General features: G+C 47.0%; 1 protein-coding gene across 8 annotated transcripts in view; it reads right to left on the bottom strand.

Moving 5' to 3' along the window:
* FRMD4A (FERM domain containing 4A) overlaps nt 1-20,709 on the bottom strand; it is a 350,648-nt gene that overhangs the window by 133,225 nt on the left and 196,714 nt on the right. For all 8 annotated transcript variants that reach the window (XM_082618234.1, XM_082618233.1, XM_082618232.1 and 5 more), the window contains exons 4-5: nt 14,889-14,981; nt 3,569-3,653 (exon numbers count right to left, since the gene is read on the bottom strand). In XM_082618234.1, the coding sequence (XP_082474360.1) occupies nt 3,569-3,653; nt 14,889-14,981 (178 nt within the window). The remainder of the gene's footprint in view (nt 1-3,568; nt 3,654-14,888; nt 14,982-20,709) is intronic.

The following is a 20,709-nucleotide window of genomic DNA, read 5'->3' as shown; positions in this document are numbered from 1 at the left end:
GCCTTATGACGTGATTCTGTCCCCTATGTAACCTTCAGAAGAGCCATCTCGGGCTCACTGACGCGAGTCACTAAGCTCCAGAACAGATGCTGAGAAGAGACAGCTGGGGTTCCAGAAGGGCACACACCACCCAGGTCAGCAGGCAGGCTGATGGCTGTGGGCACCTGGACCCTAAATGTGGCTGGCTCCGAATGCATCACCTCTTTAGTTCTGGGGATTTCTTTTTTAAAATTTCCCATTAATCCCAGAGTCCTCTGTGATCATTAAGCTCAGAAGCACTGAAATCTTCACCTTCAGCTCAGCATCTGCGACTAGACTGAACTGAACAACTCCGAGATAAACCATGTCTGCTCCCTTAACCCAAGGGTTTGTATAAGCACAGTTTGGGGCAACTTTTTACTTGCTGGGGTTAAGGGCGATTTCATCCCAGTCAGCGACTTCCCAGGCATCTACTGCCCAAGTCTGCCCCCTGGTGGACAGTCCTCACTTTTTATTCCTGAATTCTTCCAAAGTGCTTTCACATGGATTCTAAACAAACACCATCAGAGACGCTTGCCACCTATGAGGTACGTAAGACTGGTATTATTATTTCCACTTTATAATGAGAAAATGAGCGTTTAGAGAGAGGAAGAAATTTGCAAGTCCCTGGAACTACATGCAGCGTCTTTGTTCTTCCATTCAGCAAAACCCCCAAATACCGTAGTCCGAGTGCTCTGGGCTTGAGCCCAGGTTAAGTCTTGGTTCAGCAGCTGTCACCAAGCGAGGTTCTTCCACAGAACTGAATTGGATCACTACCACGCCCTCCATGATTTTGAACATTTGCATTCAGTGGAACTATTCTGTGCAGTGATGTGAAGAACTTCCAGAAGGAAAAGTGATGGCCGACAGACCGCTGCACCTGTGTGTGTGCTTTAATGCGTAGTCAGTTGTTGCAATCTCTCCAAACTAGGTTTAGTTAAACAGGAAAATACAGGCAACGGGATCTCCTCTGAATACAGCCATTGACCATGTTACAACAGGTGTACTTGGCTTTGAAGTTCTCTAAGGAGTGTCTGCCCTCCAGGGCACAGTGCAGCCCAGCGGGTGAGGTCTGTGATCTGGAATCAGGCTGCCAACTTCAGCCCTGACTGACTCTGCCATTCAGTAGACATGCAACCCCGGGTGAATCTTATAACCACCCTGCACCTCATCTTTTTCACAGGGAAAACTAAGATAAAGAATAGTATTCATCTCAGAGATGGTGCAAAGATGCAGCCACACGACTGACAGAAAGCACTCAGCACCAAGCCGACCACGGTGCCACGGGCATTAAGTATCGGCCGTCCTTATCCCTGGTCATTAATGAGCTGACCTAAGGCTGCACTCCTGAGACAGAGGAGGCGTGTTGGAGGACGGGTGCAGAGTGGGTGTTTACTTTAAATACGTTCTCCTAGTGATGGCTCTCAACCCAGGGCGGGGAGGGGTATTCTGCAAGCCCCTCTCACCCGGGATGGGGTGTGTGCTGGATTCTGTGGGCGTTTTGGGTTATCCAATGAAAGGAAACACTACAAGCATATGGGGGAACTGGATGCAAGGGACTGTCCCACTCAATTAAGAATTGTCCCTTGAATAGACGTGTCCGTGAAGAAGATGTACAAATGGCCAGAGAGCGTACAAAAAGATGCTCAACGTCACTAATCATCAGGGAAAAGCAAACCACAACCATAGTGAGATACCACCTAATACCACCAGGATGGCTATTATTTATTTATCTATTTTTTGGCTGCACTGTGCAACTTGCAGGACCATAATTCCCCGACCAGGGATTGAACCAGTGCCCTCAGCAGTGAAAGCGCAGAGTCCTAACCACTGGACTGCCAGGGAATTCCTAGGCTGGCTGTTATTTAAAAAAATTTTTTTTTTTTTGCGGTACGCGGGCCTCTCACTGCTGTGGCCTCTCCCATTGTGGAGCACAGGCTCCGGACGCGCAGGCTCAGCGGCCATGGCGCATGGGCCCAGCCGCTCCGCGGCATGTGGGATCTTCCCGGACCGGGGCACGAACCCGCGTCCCCTGCATCGGCAGGCGGACTCTCAACCACTGTGCCACCAGGGAAGCCCTGGCTGTTATTAAAAAAAAAAAAAAAAAAAACCCAGAAAATAACAAGTGTGGGTAAGGATGTGCAGAATGGAATCTTTACACACTGTTGGTGGGAATATAAAATGGTGCAGTCGTTATGGAAAGCAGTATGGCAGCTCCTCAAAAAATGAAAAATAGAATTACCATATGATCCAGCAATTCCACTTTTGGGTATTCACCCAAAACAGCTGAAAGTAGGGACTTGAACAGATATTTATAAACCCACATTCACAGCAGCATCATTCACTACAGCCAAAAGGTGGAAGCTACGCAAGTGTCCATTGACTGGTGGATGAATAAACAAAACGTGGTAACTGCATACAGTGGAATATTAGCCATAAAAAGGAAGGAAATTCTGACACCGGCTACAACATGGATGAACCCTGAGGACATTATGCTAAGTCAAATAAGTCAGTCACAACTGGACAAATACTGCGTGATTCCACTCACATGAGGTACCCGGAGTAGTCAAGTTCATAAAGACAGAAAATAGAACGGAGGTTGCCAGGGGCTGGCGGTGGGGAGTTACTGTGTAAGGGGTACAGAGTTTCAGTTCTGTGTGATGCAGAGTTCTGTGCATGGATGTGATGATGGCTGTAAAACAAGGTAAACGTACTTAATGCCACTGAACTGTACACTTATCAATGGAGACCATGGTAACTTTTGTCACAGTAAAAAAACTGTCCCACCCCATAGAGAACAGACTTGTGGTTGCCAAGGGGGAGGGGGATGGGGAGGGGTGGAGTAAGAGCCTGGGATGAGCAGATGCAAACGAGTATCTATAGGATGGATAAACAACAAGGTCCTGCTGTAGAGCACAGGGAACTATATTCAATATCCTGTGATACACCATCATGGAAAAGAATATGAAAAAGAATGTATATATATATATATATAACTGAATCACTTTGCTGTACAGCAAAAATTAACACATCATAAATAAAAATTTTTTATAATAAATAAAAATTTAAATAAAATTGTAAAATGTAAATAAATGTAAATAAAATTCAATAAAAAAATAAAAAATTGTCTCACCCAAAGTGCCAATAGCATCCTTTTGAGAGATACTTCCAGAACATCCAAAAATGATCAAATATACATGCATTTGGTTATAAGAGGTTCATTTATAATTGTGAGACCTAGTGCATTTGTCACATTGGTCTGGGTTTCCCTCTTTTGGCCACAGTTGCCAAGTTCAGGGGACCCCTAAAATCAAGCTAAGGAACACCTCCAAGGAGCTAAAACACAGTGATGGGATTGGAAGTAGTCACGTTAGGAACATCCGATAGCTTTAGCTCCACGGAGTTCTCATGTATTTAGAGTCATTAATTTATAAATTACTTCTACTAATCAATAAAATCGCATTAGGGGCAGCAAGGTGGGATTCCCAGCTTCAAAGGAGACTTTCAGATTTCAACGGAAAGCTCTGGAAGAGGAAGAAGAAGCTCTTACCTTGTAGATACAGGACTTGGCGTTCAGGAAGAAGAGCTCTATGGTGGCATTGTCCTTTAGGTATGAGATGCTCTCTATATAGAACCTGGAAGAGAGAAACTGCCAGTGAACTGCAGAAGCATCAACCAGTCAGGCAGAAAATCAAGTGTTCTCCGAGTTACATGATTTGACTTGAGGATAAGGGCTCCCAATCCAACAGGAAAAGAAAAAGGCATCATCTATTGCTTCCACCATTCCTTTTTGAGAGAAAACAGTGCTTTTCAAGTTCGTTTACCATGGGTTAGGACCATCATGACTGACAGCCCTTCTCATAGCAAAGAGCCGGCCTGCCACCAACCTCTAAGAGTAAACTTGAACTTGACCATTTACTTCCTTTTTCATTACCTGCTTTCCAATTTTTTTATAATGTCATTTGTTTCCATTGCATTACTTTTTGTCCTAATCAGTGTTGAGCTGGAGTTTTAAAAGATAATTTCTTCTGCTTAATCGAAAAAAAGGGCCCTCTTTCTCCTTGAAATGGTTACAACAGATCTTCCTGAAGATGGCAAGGTGGGGTTTGACGTCTGCACATCCAGAGAGCTGTGGCTGGTGTTCTTAAAGCCGTGATATTCATGCACAGGAAGCCACATTGAGAATTGGATTTTTTTATCCAGATGAAACTTATGGATTTTTGTCAAGACAACACACGCTGAAATTATTTAAGTTTACATTCAATGATCCTTTACACATCGACTCTGGAGTTTACGCAATTCCCGAATTCGGTGAAGCACTTGTACTTGTCTAAGGATCAGCTGCACCGAGGAAGCTGTGAGGAGACGGGGGAAGGAAATGATTGGCACGCAGAGCCTTGGAGGGGAAGAGGTTCTGAGTGGGGTGGCAACCCCTGGAGGGTACTGGGTACCTGCCTCATGGAAACTGGGGGCCCCAAGAGGGGTCAGGAGGTGAAATGAGAAGAAACAAGTGCTATGATCGTCCAGAACAGCGTTACGATGTGATGGAAAGTATTCTGGGGAGGAAGCCGAGAGCCCAGTGATCCGGGCCCAGCGCTGTGTGACTCAGGGCAAGTCCCATAACCTTGCTGGGCTTCTGCTTGCCAGTCTGTAAAAGACAGCAGGACCTGCTCAGCAGTTCCCCAGCTAAGGAGTCTGCTGCTTTCAAATACTGGAACCTAATTCAGATTAAAACAAGAACAATGATAGCAGAACCAACACACCAACACTGTCGGGCAAACAAAATGTGTGTGTAGGCTTGGGCGAGCCCGTGGCCCCCCAGTTGGCAGCCTCTTGTCTACAGACTAAGTAAACAACGTCTTTGACCATTTTACAGATGTGTGCAGAGGCTGTCGTGATGAATACAACACAGATTCATTTAAATGTGTAATTGAATCCAGAGTAATCTTCAGAGATTAGCAGATATTTTCAATCCACGGATATTAGTCTGACAATTACCACCATGGAGGGTCTACAAAATTTTTGGAAATTACAATATAGTCTTTATTCATGCAAAACCTGGGAATGAGTTGGCTGGTTGATCTCTACCATCACCTGCTTCCCTACCAAAAAAAAAAAAAAAAAAGCACCCACCTCTGGCTTTTGGAGCAAGTATTCTAGGTCATGGAGGTCTCCATAAAGGGTCTGAGTGGTCTCAGAGGAACGGTAAAGCTGTACTACTTTCACTCCCCTAGTAATGGAGACTTGAAATATAGAAGCAAATTCTACATCTCAAAGCAAAACACAGTTTTCCCTTGGTATTCATAGGGGATTGGTTCCAGGACCCACCCTTCCCCCAGGATATCAAAATCCTCAGAAGCTCAAGTCCCTGATATAAAATGGTGCAGTAGGGCTTCCTTGGTGGCGCAGGGGTTAAGAATCCACCTGCCAATGCAGGGGACACAGGTTCGAGCCCTGGTCCTGGAAGATCCCACATGCCATGGAGAAACTAAGCCCGCGAGCCACAACTACTGAGCCCGCATGCTACAACTACTGAAGACCGCATGCCTAAAGCCTGTGCTCTGCAACGAGAAGCCACCACAGTGAGAAGCCTGCACACCGCAATGAAGAGTAGCCCCTGCTCGCTGCAACTAGAGAAAGCCCGCGCACAGCAACGAAGACCCAACGCAGCCAAAAATAAATAAATAAATTAAAACAAACAAAATTTTAAAAAGTAAATAAAATGGTGCAGTACAGTCGGTACATATCCGTGGGTTTCACATCTGATCTGTGGATATGGAGAACCGACTGTAAGTTACATTTGATGTAATTAAAAAGTCTACATCCGTTGTAAACTTTTTGGCAAGGGGTGGTCAGAATAGCAAAATCAGAAGGAGGGAAGGAAGGCAGACAGATGGAAGGGAAGGGAAAGGAAGCAGAGGAGGGTGGGGGGAAAGGGTGACAGAGGCTCAGGACGGGGCTCTGGGTGGGTCAGAGCAAAGCCAGCTCAGCTGGGTGACCTGCAGGCGTGGCCTATGACAGATCAAGCTTGCTTCTGTGCCTGTGTCCGAGCTCTTCCTCTCACTTCCAGAACCATCCTCCTGCACACCCCAGCTCACCCCTGCTCCCTTCAGACTCACTCAGGGTCACCACAAGTTTTCGCTGACTCTGTGGACGGTCCCCACAGAAGACCTCCTCTCCTGGGCTCCGGTGACGCCCTCTGCTTATTGTGTGGCCCCATGGTCCCGTGATTTTCTGTCCCCTGAGATGCCTTCTTAGTAGGATGCTAACTCCTTGAGGCCTGGGACCAAATCTCATTCATTTTTGCATCCCCAGCACTAATCCAGAGCCTGGCACCAACATTTAAGGTTCTACAAATGAAAGACGCTTTCACCTGTTCTCCTCTCCACACACCGTTGGTGGGAGTTCTTACTGGACAGTGAAATGGGCGATGAAGACAATGCAGGAGGGAGAAAAAAGAATAAATGCTTTCCCAGACCATGGATGGTTGGGGGTCTTATACTCCACACCCAGCACCTGTCCCTCCGACCCCTCTTTCACCGTGAACATGGAAAGCTGCTCACGCAGGGCTGCGGATGACTTTCAATCCTAGAGCCAGAAGAACAGCAGAGGCTTCTAGAGTTTGCCAGTCAGTGACTTTAGCTCTGGAATAATGATTCTGAGTCTAAAGCTGTTGGGTCTGAAAGAACTTAATTTTTTCAAAGCAATGCCTTACATCTTGATCCCATTTGCTTTAATTCTGGAGAATTAAGGAGCGAAGACATTCTGCCCGCCGGCTCCCCATTTTCTCCTCAACAGCATATTAAGAAAAAAAAGTAACACTTCCCTTTCCAACTCTCTAATAATGGAAAACTGAAACGAGATGGCAAATTCTATGCCTTTTGAGATAGTATTTGTTCCCTGGCTGCACAAGAGACAGGAAGGTGGAGGAAATAACAAGCATATTCTGAGATGGACGGGGAAAAAAATCACCTCCTTTTGAAAGAAACTGGAAAGCAGTTTCCTGTTAACCTTTATCACCAAGAAACAGCCTGGGAAACCCTGTGAGTTCCAGGCCTGTCACGTTAGTGTTCTGTAACCCTGGATATTTAATTCATCCCGAACTTTCCTTCTGCGCTAGGAAGCTAGTGAGTCAAAAGTGCCCAGAGGAAAACAGACCTCAGACATCTCAACCCCACACCGAGGCCCAGCGCACTCTACCCGAGAAGACACTTCTAGGGAAATGGGTAAGGTTGACCCCGTGTGTGTTCAAAGTCTTGATGCCAGTTCTGTTCCTTTGGATTTTCCTGAGAGCCTGGTCAGAGGTCCTCCTTTTGGGCAGTAGGTGGCGATGTTGCATTTGCTTACCTACCAGCGCAGAGGGCTTCCTCAAAGACCCGGTTCACAAAGAAAATTCCAGGTCTCTGGGTAAACCTAAGGAAATGAATGATGTCTCGTAGCTTCAGAGGGTCTGTGTGGACAATTCCAAGTCTGACTCTGTATTAACTATGCGTTTTGGATGCTTTGACGTCTGGGGCCTTGCTGACCCTGGAGGGACAGCCCCTCCTAGGCTTAGTCAATTCCTAAAGATGGTAAAGCATTCACCTGTGAGCACACCTTTTGCAGGCAGACCAGCCAATCCTGCGCGCACATACACTTCCTCGCCTCCCCTATGGGGATTTCACATTCCAGGCCGCTATCCACCTGCCTTAATCATCCCAGGGCCAGCAACTGGATAACTTGGGACAGTTATAACATGCCCCAAAGCCTGCTGGAATTATTCAAGCTAGCCAATCCTAAGCCTGCTTACCCTGCTTCACCCATTCTTTCCTGCAGAAACCACAATACACACTGGTGCCCACAGGTCCCCCGCTCCCTGTGCCTCCTGGCCGAGCCTGGTGCTTCCCCATGTGGCCCTGCCTGGCATGGGGTACCCCCTCCTCTTGGGAACCGAGTAGCAGTCTTTTTTTTCAATGGCAGTCATCTCCTGATCTGTTGGCCCCAAGTACCTTAACACTAATAAAACCTACAATTTAAAACAGGCTCTTCAGCATATTTAGTAGGACTGAATCTTTTTTTTTTGGCCACACCGCACAGCTTGTAGGATCTTAGTTCCCTGAACAGGGCTTGAACCCGGGCCCTGAGCAGTGAAAGTGTGAAACCTTAACCACTGGACTGCCAGGGAATTCCCAGCAGGACTGAATCTTAGGGCTTCTTTTTTTTTTTTTAATATTTATTTATTTATTTGGCTGTGCTGGGTCTTAGCTGTGGCATGCAGGACCTTTAGTTAAGGCATGTGGGATCTTTAGTTGTGGCACATGGGATCTTTAGTTGTGGCATGCGGGTTCTTTGAGTTGCAGCATGCGGGCTCTTAGTTGTGGCACGTGGGATCTAGTTCCCTGACCAGGGATCGAACCTGGGTCCCCTGCACTGGGAACACGGAATCTTAACCACTGGACCACCAGGGAAGTCCCTTAGGGCTTCTTTTTGAGTCAAAGGAAATGGTGCTCTAGGCCAAGGGCAAACCTGGCTCAGTACCATGACTGATGCCACACCCAACCTGACCCAGATGATGCTAACCTGAGGATATATTATCAGAAGGTCTAAGTAGGAATAAATATGTGCTATGCTAGTACGTGTTTGAGCATGTTAAATACCGAAGGCTCTGAAGCCTTGGGGAGTCTGGTCCCCTTTACCGTGTAGAAGTCTCAGGGGGTGGAGATTGAACACCATCCAGCAAGATGACATCAGCTAGGCTTCCCCCACTGGGCCCCCTCTCTCCTCCTCCCTCTGGCACTTGGGAATCACTGACTATTTACAGCAAGTGTTAATTAAATGGCCCAGTGATTTCATTTTGTAATGAACACAAATGTCACATTTGGAAGGCCTGCTTTTGGTAGCAAAAAGGAGCGATCGTAATGAGAAGGATAATTAACACTGCTGTGAGTTTCTGCGGCCAAATATCTCTGATGTTGAGAATTTCAACAGCGCTGAAAATCCTAACTGGGACACCCAGTTGAGATCTAGCAAGTTCTGGTTAGCAGGCACCTCGTTTTAAATCCATGCCATCTTTGTTACCGTGAGTGACAGGAAACAGCACTGGCTGTCTTAATCAGCCAGGAAAGACACCAACAGTCAGGTCATGAACTCAATTGTAAAATCCCCTCTCCCAGATTAAAGCTTCCTGGCATCTCCTCTCTCTCTCTCATTTTTTTTTTCTTTTCTGTAGCTCACTTTTGTTTATTGTTTGTGAAACTCTAAGTTTGAGGAGACACATCTAATCTCTATTTATTTTTCTACAAACAGTGTCGATGACCAGAGCCCCAAGGACATGGCTGGAGAATACACAATGAAAGGAACAGCCCAGACAAGGAGGAATCATCCTGAGCATAAACTTGTATCTACAAAAAAAAAAAAAAGAAGGACAGAGGGGCCCCCTTGGGTGGGTAGGCATATTTTCCTTCTATTTTTTCTCGACCTATTTCTTCAGCTTGCCTGGTGGACACTACCAGAGGGTCACTGTTCTCAGTTTGGGGAGCTTGCCTCACAGCATTCAACAAGGGTCTTGTCGTTGACTTCGATCTTGGTCATACGCTGGTCACTGGGCTGCTTGTAACGGATGTGTGTGAGAGGGCAGGAAGTGGGGAGAGATGAGGCTGGATGGGCATGCACAAGTCAGGTCACAAGGGACATGCGAGGGCGGCCTTAGCATGCTAATGGAAAGCCAGGAACACCATGAGTAGGGGATCAGATAAGAATTCTAGAAAGGTGCTCAGTGGCAACGCATAGGATAGAATGGAAGGGGCCAAGACCAGAAGCAGAGATGAACAAGGAGATTTCAGAACCAGGAGAGGCTTCGGAAGGCCCTAATTATAGCCACGGAGGGTATGCATGGAAAGTAAGCGATGGAGCTCTTAAAGACATGAAAACAAGAGGAATTCATGAATAAGAGGCCAGAGAAGGGAGCAGGTGGGAGACAGCAGATGATGTCAAGGCCGACTTTCAAGTTCCTGGCTTGAGGGGCTGCATGGGTGGTGGTGTCCATCGCAGAGATAAGGAGGGAAAGAAGAGCGAGCTGGGGGCAGAAAGATGATGACATTATTTGATTCAGACAGGGGAGGGCAGAGATGCGCTTGTGGAATATGGTGCCCAGAGACCTCCAGTGACCATGGGGGTGATGGGACCAGAAGCTGGACCCCCAGAGACTGAGGGATCAATGGGACATGGGAAAGGGGGCAGCAAGTCCATCCTTCTGAACCTTTGCTGTGAACAGAAGGGGGAACAGGGGTGGTAGCTGTAGGAGGAGGCAAGTCAGGGAGGGTATTTTCTTTTGTGAGGGTGGGAGCACCATGGAGGGGCGTGGAGGGGAGAGGTCAGTGGAGAAGCAGCTGAAGACAGAGAAAAAGAGAGGAAAAACTAGAGGGAGGGAGCTCCCTGAGGTGGTGGGAGGGGCTGGAACTGGAGGGCAGGTGGACCCACCAGCCTCAGAAGATGGGATGGGGTGTGTGTGTGTGTGTGTGTGTGTGTGTGTGTGTAAGAGAGACCTTGGAAGCTGGGGATGGTGCTTGTTCACCTGTTCACTTCTCTCTTCCTACCTCTTCAAATGGTACCTACAACACAGCAGGTACCAATGAATACCCATGAATCCACAACCGAGTGCATCGATCACGGTGGGCACGTAGCATGGAGTCCACAAGTGAGAAAGCTGCTGACACCTCACAGTTGACATGAGACTGGCTTTTGGCTCTTAAGCCCCAGCAGTGACGCAGCTCAGGGTGACAAAAAGGGGCTGGTGGGACTGAGGAGCGTTCTTTGTGGAAGAGGAGAGAGCCCAGGGCAGGGCAGAACGCTTCCCCACCGGACGTCCCCCTTGTCAGGAGATGGCAAGTCTTTCTCAGGTGGGACTAACAGCACCCATGTCAGCTTCTGAAAACGCCTGCTTTGCCACTGAAGATGCCCCTTCCCCCACCAAGGTGGTTTCCAATAGGGCCACCAAGCTTTGGAACTACAGGCTGCTTTGTCCCCCGCAGGGGGCGCTCTGTCATGGTGCTGAGTTGGGTGGCTCCAGAGGAGCAAGGTCAGGCCTGGGAGGGCTGTTCTCTACGACACCTCTTGCCCAGAGATGGGGGCATCTGTCCTTTGCAGATGGATGCTGGTGCTGCAGATGTGGCCAAGCGTGGAGCCGAGATGGGCCAAGGTCAGCGATCTCACCTCGGGTCCTCTGGCCCTGCTGCACCGGCAGCAATGGCAGGCTCTCTGGTTGGCCATCTTGATGGCACTTTTCACTTGTGAGAAGGAGGCTGCGTGGTGTAAGGGGTAGGGCCCCACCACTGGGGTCAGATCTGGCTGAACAGATACAATAACTTACCAGCCATGCCTGGGGGCAGAATCTACCTAAGCATCTTGGGCTCCCATCTCCTTATCTTGATTAGGAAAAATAACACCTGTTTCAAGGATTGTTGGGAAGATAATTCATCCGTAATAATGGACAGTTCCCTCTTCTCTGACCTTTTTCCTTTTTAGGTAATTATTAAGACCCTGATGCCACTGTGACCATTCCTGGTTATTTGACTGATGAGAATTGCAGGGATCAAGTCCCTTTGAAGCTAAATAACGGGTCAGTGAAGGCGGGTTCTTAGCCCTCCATCCTGTCATTCTGAGACTGTCCTGCAGCTAGCTTCACACCCTCCAAGGAGGAAATGCTTATTTCCTGGCTTAGAGGATGAAGCAAAATTCTGTGAGTTCCAATTCACGTTATTTAATATATTTGGGTCTTATTTTTCCTAATTGGCTGAATGGAAGCCATAATTCTGCCCTCACTCTCACAGATGTTTTGAATACGCATCGCAGCAAAAGAATATATAAATGCCAAGTAACAAGCTATGCTGGGTGGCAGCCCAAACGTAGATCCTCGGTGACACAGGGTTACGATGTCCACTCCATGAATTCTTTTTTTTTTTTTTTTTTTTTGCGGTATGTGGGCCTCTCACTGTTGTGGCCTCTCCCGCTGTAGAGCACAGGCTCCGGACACACAGGCTCAGCAGCCATGGCTCACGGGCCTAGCCACTCCGCGGCATGCGGGATCTTCCCGGACCGGGGCACGAACCCGTGTCCCCTGCATCGGCAGGCGGACTCTCAACCACTGCACCACCAGGGAAGCCCCATGCATCCTTAAATCTTGGCTTAAGGCAGCTGATCTTTTCCATGGTCTCTTTTAACAGGTGGTTCTATTTTGCTTTTATTCTCCTATGTAACTGTACACATGTTATATAGATGTAACATATAGATGTTTAAAGGTAAGGAGAAAGGCAATGAGGGGCTGGAGAGTCAGTCTGCTTCAGGGATGCACGGGTGATGGACAGCTGGGTTCTTGTTTAGAAAGGTCAGCGTGTACGCACAGGGAAAGAGCCCAGCTGGTCAGAAGCTCTGTTGGAGACTCCAGCATATTCCAAGGTCTGGGTCTTTTATGAAGATAATCTGTCATACCACTCCGTTGTAGAAAATAGCCTATAGGCATCCTCAGAAAGGCACCGAGTTATAAATTGGGAATTCTTCCCAGGCTGAAAATCAAGGTAGAAGTACGGAATTCACCCCTGTGGGAGAACCTGCTTCCTCTCTGGGAGAAGACAAATGAGCAGTATTTTGATACCATGCTGTTCAGCCGGCTGCAAAGTGGGGACTCGGAAGAGCAGGGGTTCCGGCAACCAGGATCTTTCGTGGCCAGTGCCAGGGAGACACCCACGCCGGGAGGTGGTCATAAAAATTCAGGTGACAGAAGATGAGGGCCTGAGTTCAGGTAATAAAGAGGAGGGGGCAAGGTGGAGAGAGATTTCGTAAGTAGCAGCAGAGAATTAATGCCCATAAGAATTTCAGGGAAAGGAAAGGGGAACAGATTTTAAGATTTAAGCCTATATAACTGAATGGATAATGACGTCAGATTTGATGGGACCACAGGTTTGGGGAGGTGGGGGGTGGCTGGGAAGATGATGAATTTGGCTTTGGACCTGTTGAGTTTGATGTACGCAGGTGGCCAAGAGGTCACTGGAAATAGAAACCTGGGGCTCTCCAGAAAGATCCGCTTGCAGGATGAGCTAGAGAAAGCTCTGCCTTGTATTTCTGTGAGATGTCCATCCCTAAATGTGAATTTGGAGAGTTTTTCCTAATGAGCATTTGGGGAGGTGCCTGCTTTGGCCAACTAGGAAAACGCATGTCCCTGGGTCTTCAGTCACCCCATCCCCAGTTCTACTGTTAGGCTGGTTCTACCTTGGCAGTTCTCTGTGTATCTGGTTCCACAGAGAGACGTTGGCTTGGAGTGATCTGGACCCATCTGCTCGCAGAACCTCGGCCACAAACACTTCAATCCAGCGATCTCACGGCGTTCCAAGCTTTCCTCCAAGGCTTGTTCCCCAAACCCACAAATAACTCAACTCATAACAGACACTTGAGAAAAACAGCTAGTATGCAACCAGCCCAGTGTTTTCTTTTCTTGGCTAATGTTCGCAAAAAGCATCACGAAGGAGGGGGGCCTGATCCATGGCAGGTGTACGCACCCATCCCCCACTGCGGGTTAATGACCTGATTAAATGCAACCGAGTCTCCCCTGATGCTGCCACCTCTCCCGGTGCTACTGTTACTCTTTGCTGTATAGGATGACTTTTCCATTTATCTGAGAAAAAGTAGTCGCCATAAAAGAGAAGATGACACTGAAATCATGCCCATCAGGGATGGAAATGGCGAAGATTAGCTCTGATATGTTTGCAGCTGTTAAACGAATCGGAAAGGGATTGAATACAAGTTTAAATCTCAGCCAGCTGAGATAATGACATATACTTCCGCCTGTGAAAGGGTCCCTTTACCTCTGATTTTCGCCTTTTGCCATATCAGGATGGCTAGGCTTAAAACTGTATTCTTGGCTGTCCTTTTCAGGAGGAACTGAATTGTGAAGCATTGGTGTCCTGCTCTTGAATTTCTGTTCACATTTTTAAAAAGTGCTGGGTCTATGCATTGAGTGGAAGGGTTAGTGTCCATTGGAAGACTGAGACATTTGAACCCAAGTACCTCTGCAGCTGTGTAGACAGAAACAGCCTGGTGGCTCCACAGACTGGGTGCTCAGGGAGCCGCTAGATCTGGGGGCTCAGATTCTGGCTTTGATACGCACGATTTGTACTTTGCCCTTGAACCCATGACATGATCCCCCTCCGGCTTCACACAACCTTTTGCAAACCCAAGTGGTCAGCCTGGTTGACTTCATAAGACTATTGCAAGTATTAACTATAAGAATCATACAGTTACCTGCAGTCACGAAATAAAACTTCTTACAGTACGTTAATGAACAGAAAACGACTACTGTTTCTGATATATTATTACACCATAGCCTCCCTTAGTGGGAAACGCGTTAATCTGTGGTTTGCTGCTGGGTTTCAACTATTCCTATCTGGGATAAAACAGGCAAGTTTCAAGAGACCAAGCAGCGCTTGTGACAGAAGGAAAGAATATGCAGACATTTGCTATGTAGCTTCGAAGGCCACCAAAAGAAACCACGGATTTGTGTTATTCTCAGAGACTTCGTTTGCTTTGAGATATATATATGCCCTCCTTCCCCCGCAAAAAAGCAAAAAAAAAAAGGGTTTTATTTTCATTCCACACAAGCATCCTATTGTCAGAGCACAAACACGTGTGTCCACGCACACACGCCGACCTGCCTTACACACTCACGCCCTGTGTTTACATCTGCTGGGAATGAGGCTACACCACAACCTCTATTCCTGGCAATGAACCAAGACAAACTGGACTTCCCTTTTCTGTGACTGCTCTACCCTCCCAGACTTTTCTGACAAAGGAGGGGGAAAAAACAAAAAAACAACGAAAGGATGGATACCCAGTGTACATACCTGACACAAAAGTATAAAACCACTGGTCCCGACTTTTTGGGGAAGTCGTGTTCCAAGACTCTTCGATCTAGTTGAAGCCAGTTTAAGTGTCCCCTGAGGAAAAGAGAGACCGGTGGGTTAGGGCTTTGGGTTTTGCCGGAGTTTCTTGGGACTAAGGTATATGTGCTGCCAAACATGCCAGACCACAGGTAAATGTGCCCTGTGCCTCACTCTTAAGTGCTCAGTTCTGCAGAACCCAAGGGAATTATCGGGGGACTACTGCGTCAGTGGGAGCTACCGCATGACAGTCAGAGTCGGGGGTTTAAGACCCGCAGTCCATTTCCTCAGCGGCACTAAAATGAAAAGGCAGGGCTTCCCTGGTGGCTCAGTGGTTGAGAGTCTGCCTGCCGATGCAGGGGACACAGGTTCGTGCCCCGGTCCGGGAGGATCCCACATGCCGCGGAGCGGCTGGGCCCGTGAGCCATGGCCGCTGAGCCTGCGCATCTGGAGCCTGTGCTCCGCAGCGGGAGAGGCCACAGCAGTGAGAGGCCCGCGGACCACAAAAAAAAATAAAAAAATAAAAAATAAAAAATGAAAAGGCAATCATACTCTCCTTCTTCTCCTGAATTCCCTAACCACCACACTCCTGACTGCCTTTTCTCCTGAAGGCCTCCAAACACACTTCAGAAACATGTTAGCAGTCTTCACAACATCTTGCTGGAAGCAGATGGGGTGCAAAGTGAATCAGAGACGGTTTCTTTAAAAATGAAACGTACACCGACCATACCACCCAGCCACTCCACTCCTAGGTATTTACCCAAGAGAAATGAAAGCAGGTGACCACGCAGAGACTTTTACGCACACATGTTCACTTTATTTGTAATAGCTCCAAACGTGAAACAACCCCAATTTTTACCAAAGGGGGAAATGGACCAATTATGATATGGTTATAGAATGGAATACTACCCAGTCATAAAGACAATGAGCTATTAATACACACAGCAACAAAGATGAATCTCAAAACAATTATGCTGAGTGAAAGAAGCCCGACAATAGAGTACAGACTGTATGATTCCATTTATAGAAAACTTTAGAAAGTCCAAACTAATCTGCAGTGACAGAAAGCAGATTGGTGGTTGCCTGCAGATGGGTGATGGAGGGGAAACACAGGGAGGACGAGGAAGCTTTTGGTTGTGATGGAGATGTTCATTATCTTGATGGTGGTGATGGTTTCATGGGTGTAGACGTATGTCAATACTTATGAAATTGTACACTTTATGTAGTTTATTGCATGTCAACTTTACCTCATTAAAGCTATTTAAAAGTGAACCACGGAAATATCTGATGATATATAAATGGGGTCACTTCTGCATTTATTTCTCCCTTCCCTCCCTCCCTCCCTGCCTCCTTCCATAAATGTTAATTGACCACCTTCTTCCAATAAGGGTCTGGAGATGTAACAGTAAGTGAAATCAACACAGTCCCTATTCCCCTGATGCTTATATGCTTGTTAGGAGACAGACACTCAGCAACTATTTCCACAATTATGTAATTACTAATAGTATTAGGACGATGAGTTGTGAGAACCTGTAAGAACCTGATCTAGTCCTGAGGTCTGAGAAGTACTGCTTGGCGTTTGACTGTGATTTGAAGAATGACAAGAGGAAAGCAAAGAGGAAGGGGAAACCACTTTCCAAGTAGAGGGGCCAGCATGTGCAAACGCCCTGAGGTGGGAAGAAACCTTGGTGTCATGAGAGTAGAAAGGGATGAGGCTGGAGAGTGGTGACCAAGGCCTTGGAGTCAAGTTGAGGAGGTTGGTCTCTGAAGAGCAAGGCAGGATCACAGAACAAGTATGAGCAGAGGAATCTACCCTTGCCCTCTTCCTCTCCTCTCCTTCCCCAACCTCGGTCCATCATCCTGGGGGTCTCAGAGTCCTATAACCGCCTTGACTTAGTAATAAGCTCATGCTGAACAGACACAACGGCACAACATTTCCTCAGGGCCTGGTGCTGAGTAAATAACACTGATATTTATAACGTATATACCTGTGTGAAAGGCTGGCACTTATTAAACAAAAGCTGTTGTATCATTGTATTAAAACGTTTGCTCCTCTCAGCCTCCAAAAAATGAAAGCTAGAGAACACTCTAGAGGCTTCCATCTCCATTTTGAGATGTCATTCAAACTGCACCTTTTGCACAAGAAAGCAAATTCCTTCTTCAATTAAGCCTACACCTGTGGCTCCAGGGGTGAGGATGAGAGCTGCTTTGGAAGAGTGCCCGCCTGAGGAACCTGGCCTCTTTCTCCTCCAAGAATTTTCACCTAGACAAAAATTTTTTTCTATTAACTTTATGTTTCATGCTTGGCGACTCTTCTCTGTGTATAGTAAGGGTAAAAAAGGAATGAAAAAAGAAGTCTTCTAAGCAAAACGACTGGGCCAACATCTTCCAGAAAGACAGGATAAATTCTCATCCAATGGGACATGGGATCTGGAAACAGAAGGCCTGGAGGCCACTGTTGTCTCTGGTCACACCTGAATGCTGACAATGCCTCTCGGGGATCATGTTGTTTCAAACCTCTGCACCTTAGCTCATGCTGTTCCCTCTGTCTAGAATGCCTTTCCTCTCCTTCACAGCACAGCAAAGTCTGGCCCATCCTTCAAGACCCAGCTCTCCTATGTCTCCTCCAGAAAACCTTCCCCGACACCCCTTCCCTCACACCACACACCAGCCTGGGCTGTGGGTCCTCCTCTGGACTCACACGGCACCCATCCCAGGCACACCTCTGCTGCTGCACTTCCCAAAGTCTATGGAACTTATTCTGTGTACACACTTTTCCTCAACAGACTTTTTATATCTGAAAAACACAGAGAGATCTACCCTATAAGGTAACAGCATGTGCATTTTTGATTAATTGGAAGGTAAGACAAACAGATCTCATTATCGGGGAGTAATAAGCCATAGCCCCTCCTTCCCAGCCTCTGAAAATGTCCCAGATCTCCTAGGATTCTCTCTCTGTGCTCAGCCTCTTGCAAGCATGCCATATGCACATTCACCCCAGGACTTTGATCATGCGGTTTCTCCTCATTGGAACAGTGTCTCCAGCCTCTTTATCTGAATGATAGCCATTGTTCAAGGCTGAGTTCAAGTCTTAACTTTTAGTGAAGTCTTCCTTGATTGCCTACGTCTGGGGTTTCTTTCAAACATCTCCAGAGCTTCTGGTTTGTGTCATCTGCAAGGCATTTAGCACTGCCTTGTGCAATTAGTTACTTAAAAAGCATGATCTGTCTCTCCAACTAAGTTATAAGTTTTCAACATTAAAAAGAAAAAAAAAATCATCCCCAGATCTTAGCCCAGCACTTGGCAAGTACTACGGACTCAAAAGTACTTGCTCATTGATTGGATAACTACCTCCAAAAGCAGATGATTTGTGCTCTGATCTTAATTTATAAAAGTGACTGAGTGACAACACAGACAGGTCAATGCCACTGAAGGGAAAGTTTAATGTTCCTCACAGTTTCCTGGAAATGAGGGGCACCTACACCGTGCAGGGCCATGAGGAGAAGCACCAGTGTTGGTCACAAGGCAGAAAGGAATATGGGGAAGACATAGCCCAGAGACTTTTTTAGGGTTTTTGTGGAAAAGGCAGGGGGAACAGCTTAGGATTGGCTAGTCTGAACAATCCTGGTGGACCCTGAGGCATAAGAGCTGTCCCTGGTTCTCTGGTAACTGGCCCCCGGGGTGATTAAGGACAGGGAGAATGTTGGCTTGGGATGTGAGAGTTACATAAAAGAAGTGATTCAGAGTGTGGCCTCAGGGTCACAGGGGGGATGGAAACCACTTTGGCTGTTAGTTTGGCCCTGTAATGAATGATGCCAAATAAATACAGAATATGCAAAAACTCGGAACAGAAATCCATTCAACGACCATGCAGATTTAAATGTTAATCTTCTGCCTTGCAATAATTCTTGATAAAGAGTCTGGTGAGATAACCTCTTAAGGATCCTCTCAAGAAAGACAGACTAGAATGGTGCACAGTGGTTTTCCGCTGGTCCCACACTCAAGGAATGAGGAGGAACCGAGAGATGGGATGTTTTACCTGTGCTCTCAAGACCAGTCAAGGGGCCAGGCTTGAGAAATCCTCACCCCACCCCAAGGGCACAGCATTTCTGACCACTGAGACCACTGGGGGTGTGACTTGGCTTCTGGGGGCCATAATTCACTTGGTGGAGAACCTGAAAATGGGGACCTTTTACTTGAAGCGACCCAGACATGCACATCACTTGGACACCACTCTACTGGGTTTGCTCACTGTCCATCTTCCTCATCCATGTTATCAGAGGACAAATAGGTAGGTGGATCCCCCCTCCCTAGGTAATTTCATTCCCTACACTAAACTTCTTAAAAGAACAGCACTCTAGGGACGAAGTCCTTGGTTCCCAGCCATATATTAGTTTAGCACTGATCAAGCCATGAAATGACTACAAAGTAAGAAAATGGTCAAAAAACCAGAAAGAACAAGGAGGCCAGAACTCCCCCTAAACCGAATAGTTGGCCTTGGAAGAAAAATGAATTTCCTTTCCCCATGTCCCCTACTTGGATTCCTCAACCCCAGTTCTGTGTGGGATGGCATGGCATGACACACACACACACACACACACACACACACAGGCAGGGTTCCAACATCTGCGGGGAGGTGGGCTTCCTGCGCCTGGAGACCCGGGACCCTCAGGCGGAAGGAAGTCACTCCCTCCACTTTTACGTGCCTGTAAAACAATCTCTCCACTGCAGGTGCTACACAGGGAAAGACTGAAGGACCAGTGACCCACCCCAGGTCCCTTAGGATAACTGCCCAATATGTAGGCAAAAGCTAAGAGATGCATTAAAAACCCCAGTTCTGAGGCCACCACTTTCCACTTGTTAAAAGATTTTCTGCTGATTGCGTTGGGTTCAAAGTCACATTTCCTACCCCCAACAGTATCAAGGATTCCTCGCTGTCCGGGATTATTTTCTTTCATACGTAACACCTCACGTTCCGGACATCAGGTCTCTTCCTCAAACCTCTTCTTTCTTTTTTTTTTTCCTTTAAGCTAGGGTGGGATGGGAAGCAAAGAGTAAAAGAAGCATTTTCTCTATACAGTTTAACTAAGAGGTCCCTGATAGCTTGGATTTCATTATCTCATTGATTTTTCATTTGAGAATGCACATCAGTGCGTTTGCCGATAACAAAGCAAAAAAAAAAAAAAAAAAAAAAAAAAAAAAGTCCCAGCAGACCCTCAGGGTATTTTTGTGATTGCTTGACTGATAACTATCTTTAAAGCTGAGCGAGGTAACACCCCCCATTTGGTTTATGGTGGCAATAGGTCAAACTGTTAGGTCAGTAATAAATATGCAGTTGCTTCCAGGCAACAGAAATTGGATGCATTTATTTAACAGATTGCTTTTAGCTTCTACATATAATACAAATAGATTTTTGGTCCAAGCATTGGCACCTTCAGTAGAGATGGCCTTAAGGAGAGCTTTCTTCACAGAAAGTCACCGGAGGGTGGAGGTGTGTGATAAGTCTATCTGAACCCATCACTTTTTGGACCCCAGGGGAGAATGAGACTCTGTGCCTTTAGAGGTTTTTACTGTAGACAGCTGATTCGTATGGAGTGAGCTTCCAAAGAAAGTTTAAACAAGAGGATGAAATTCTTACAGATGTCACTGGATGTCACTGGATGGAGAGAGGGGGTGGGGAGTTCTTCAAAAGGAAGAAGATTTTGCTCTGCAGTGTCTTTGAATCAGAAGTACGTGTGGGGCCTCCCTGGTGGCGCAGTGGTTGAGAGTCCGCCTGCCGATGCAG

This window comes from Mesoplodon mirus, assembly GCF_964341445.2.
Source record: "Mesoplodon mirus genome assembly, chromosome: 4".
Taxonomy (NCBI): domain Eukaryota; kingdom Metazoa; phylum Chordata; class Mammalia; order Artiodactyla; family Ziphiidae; genus Mesoplodon; species Mesoplodon mirus.
This window is presented reverse-complemented; position numbering and strand designations above follow the sequence as displayed.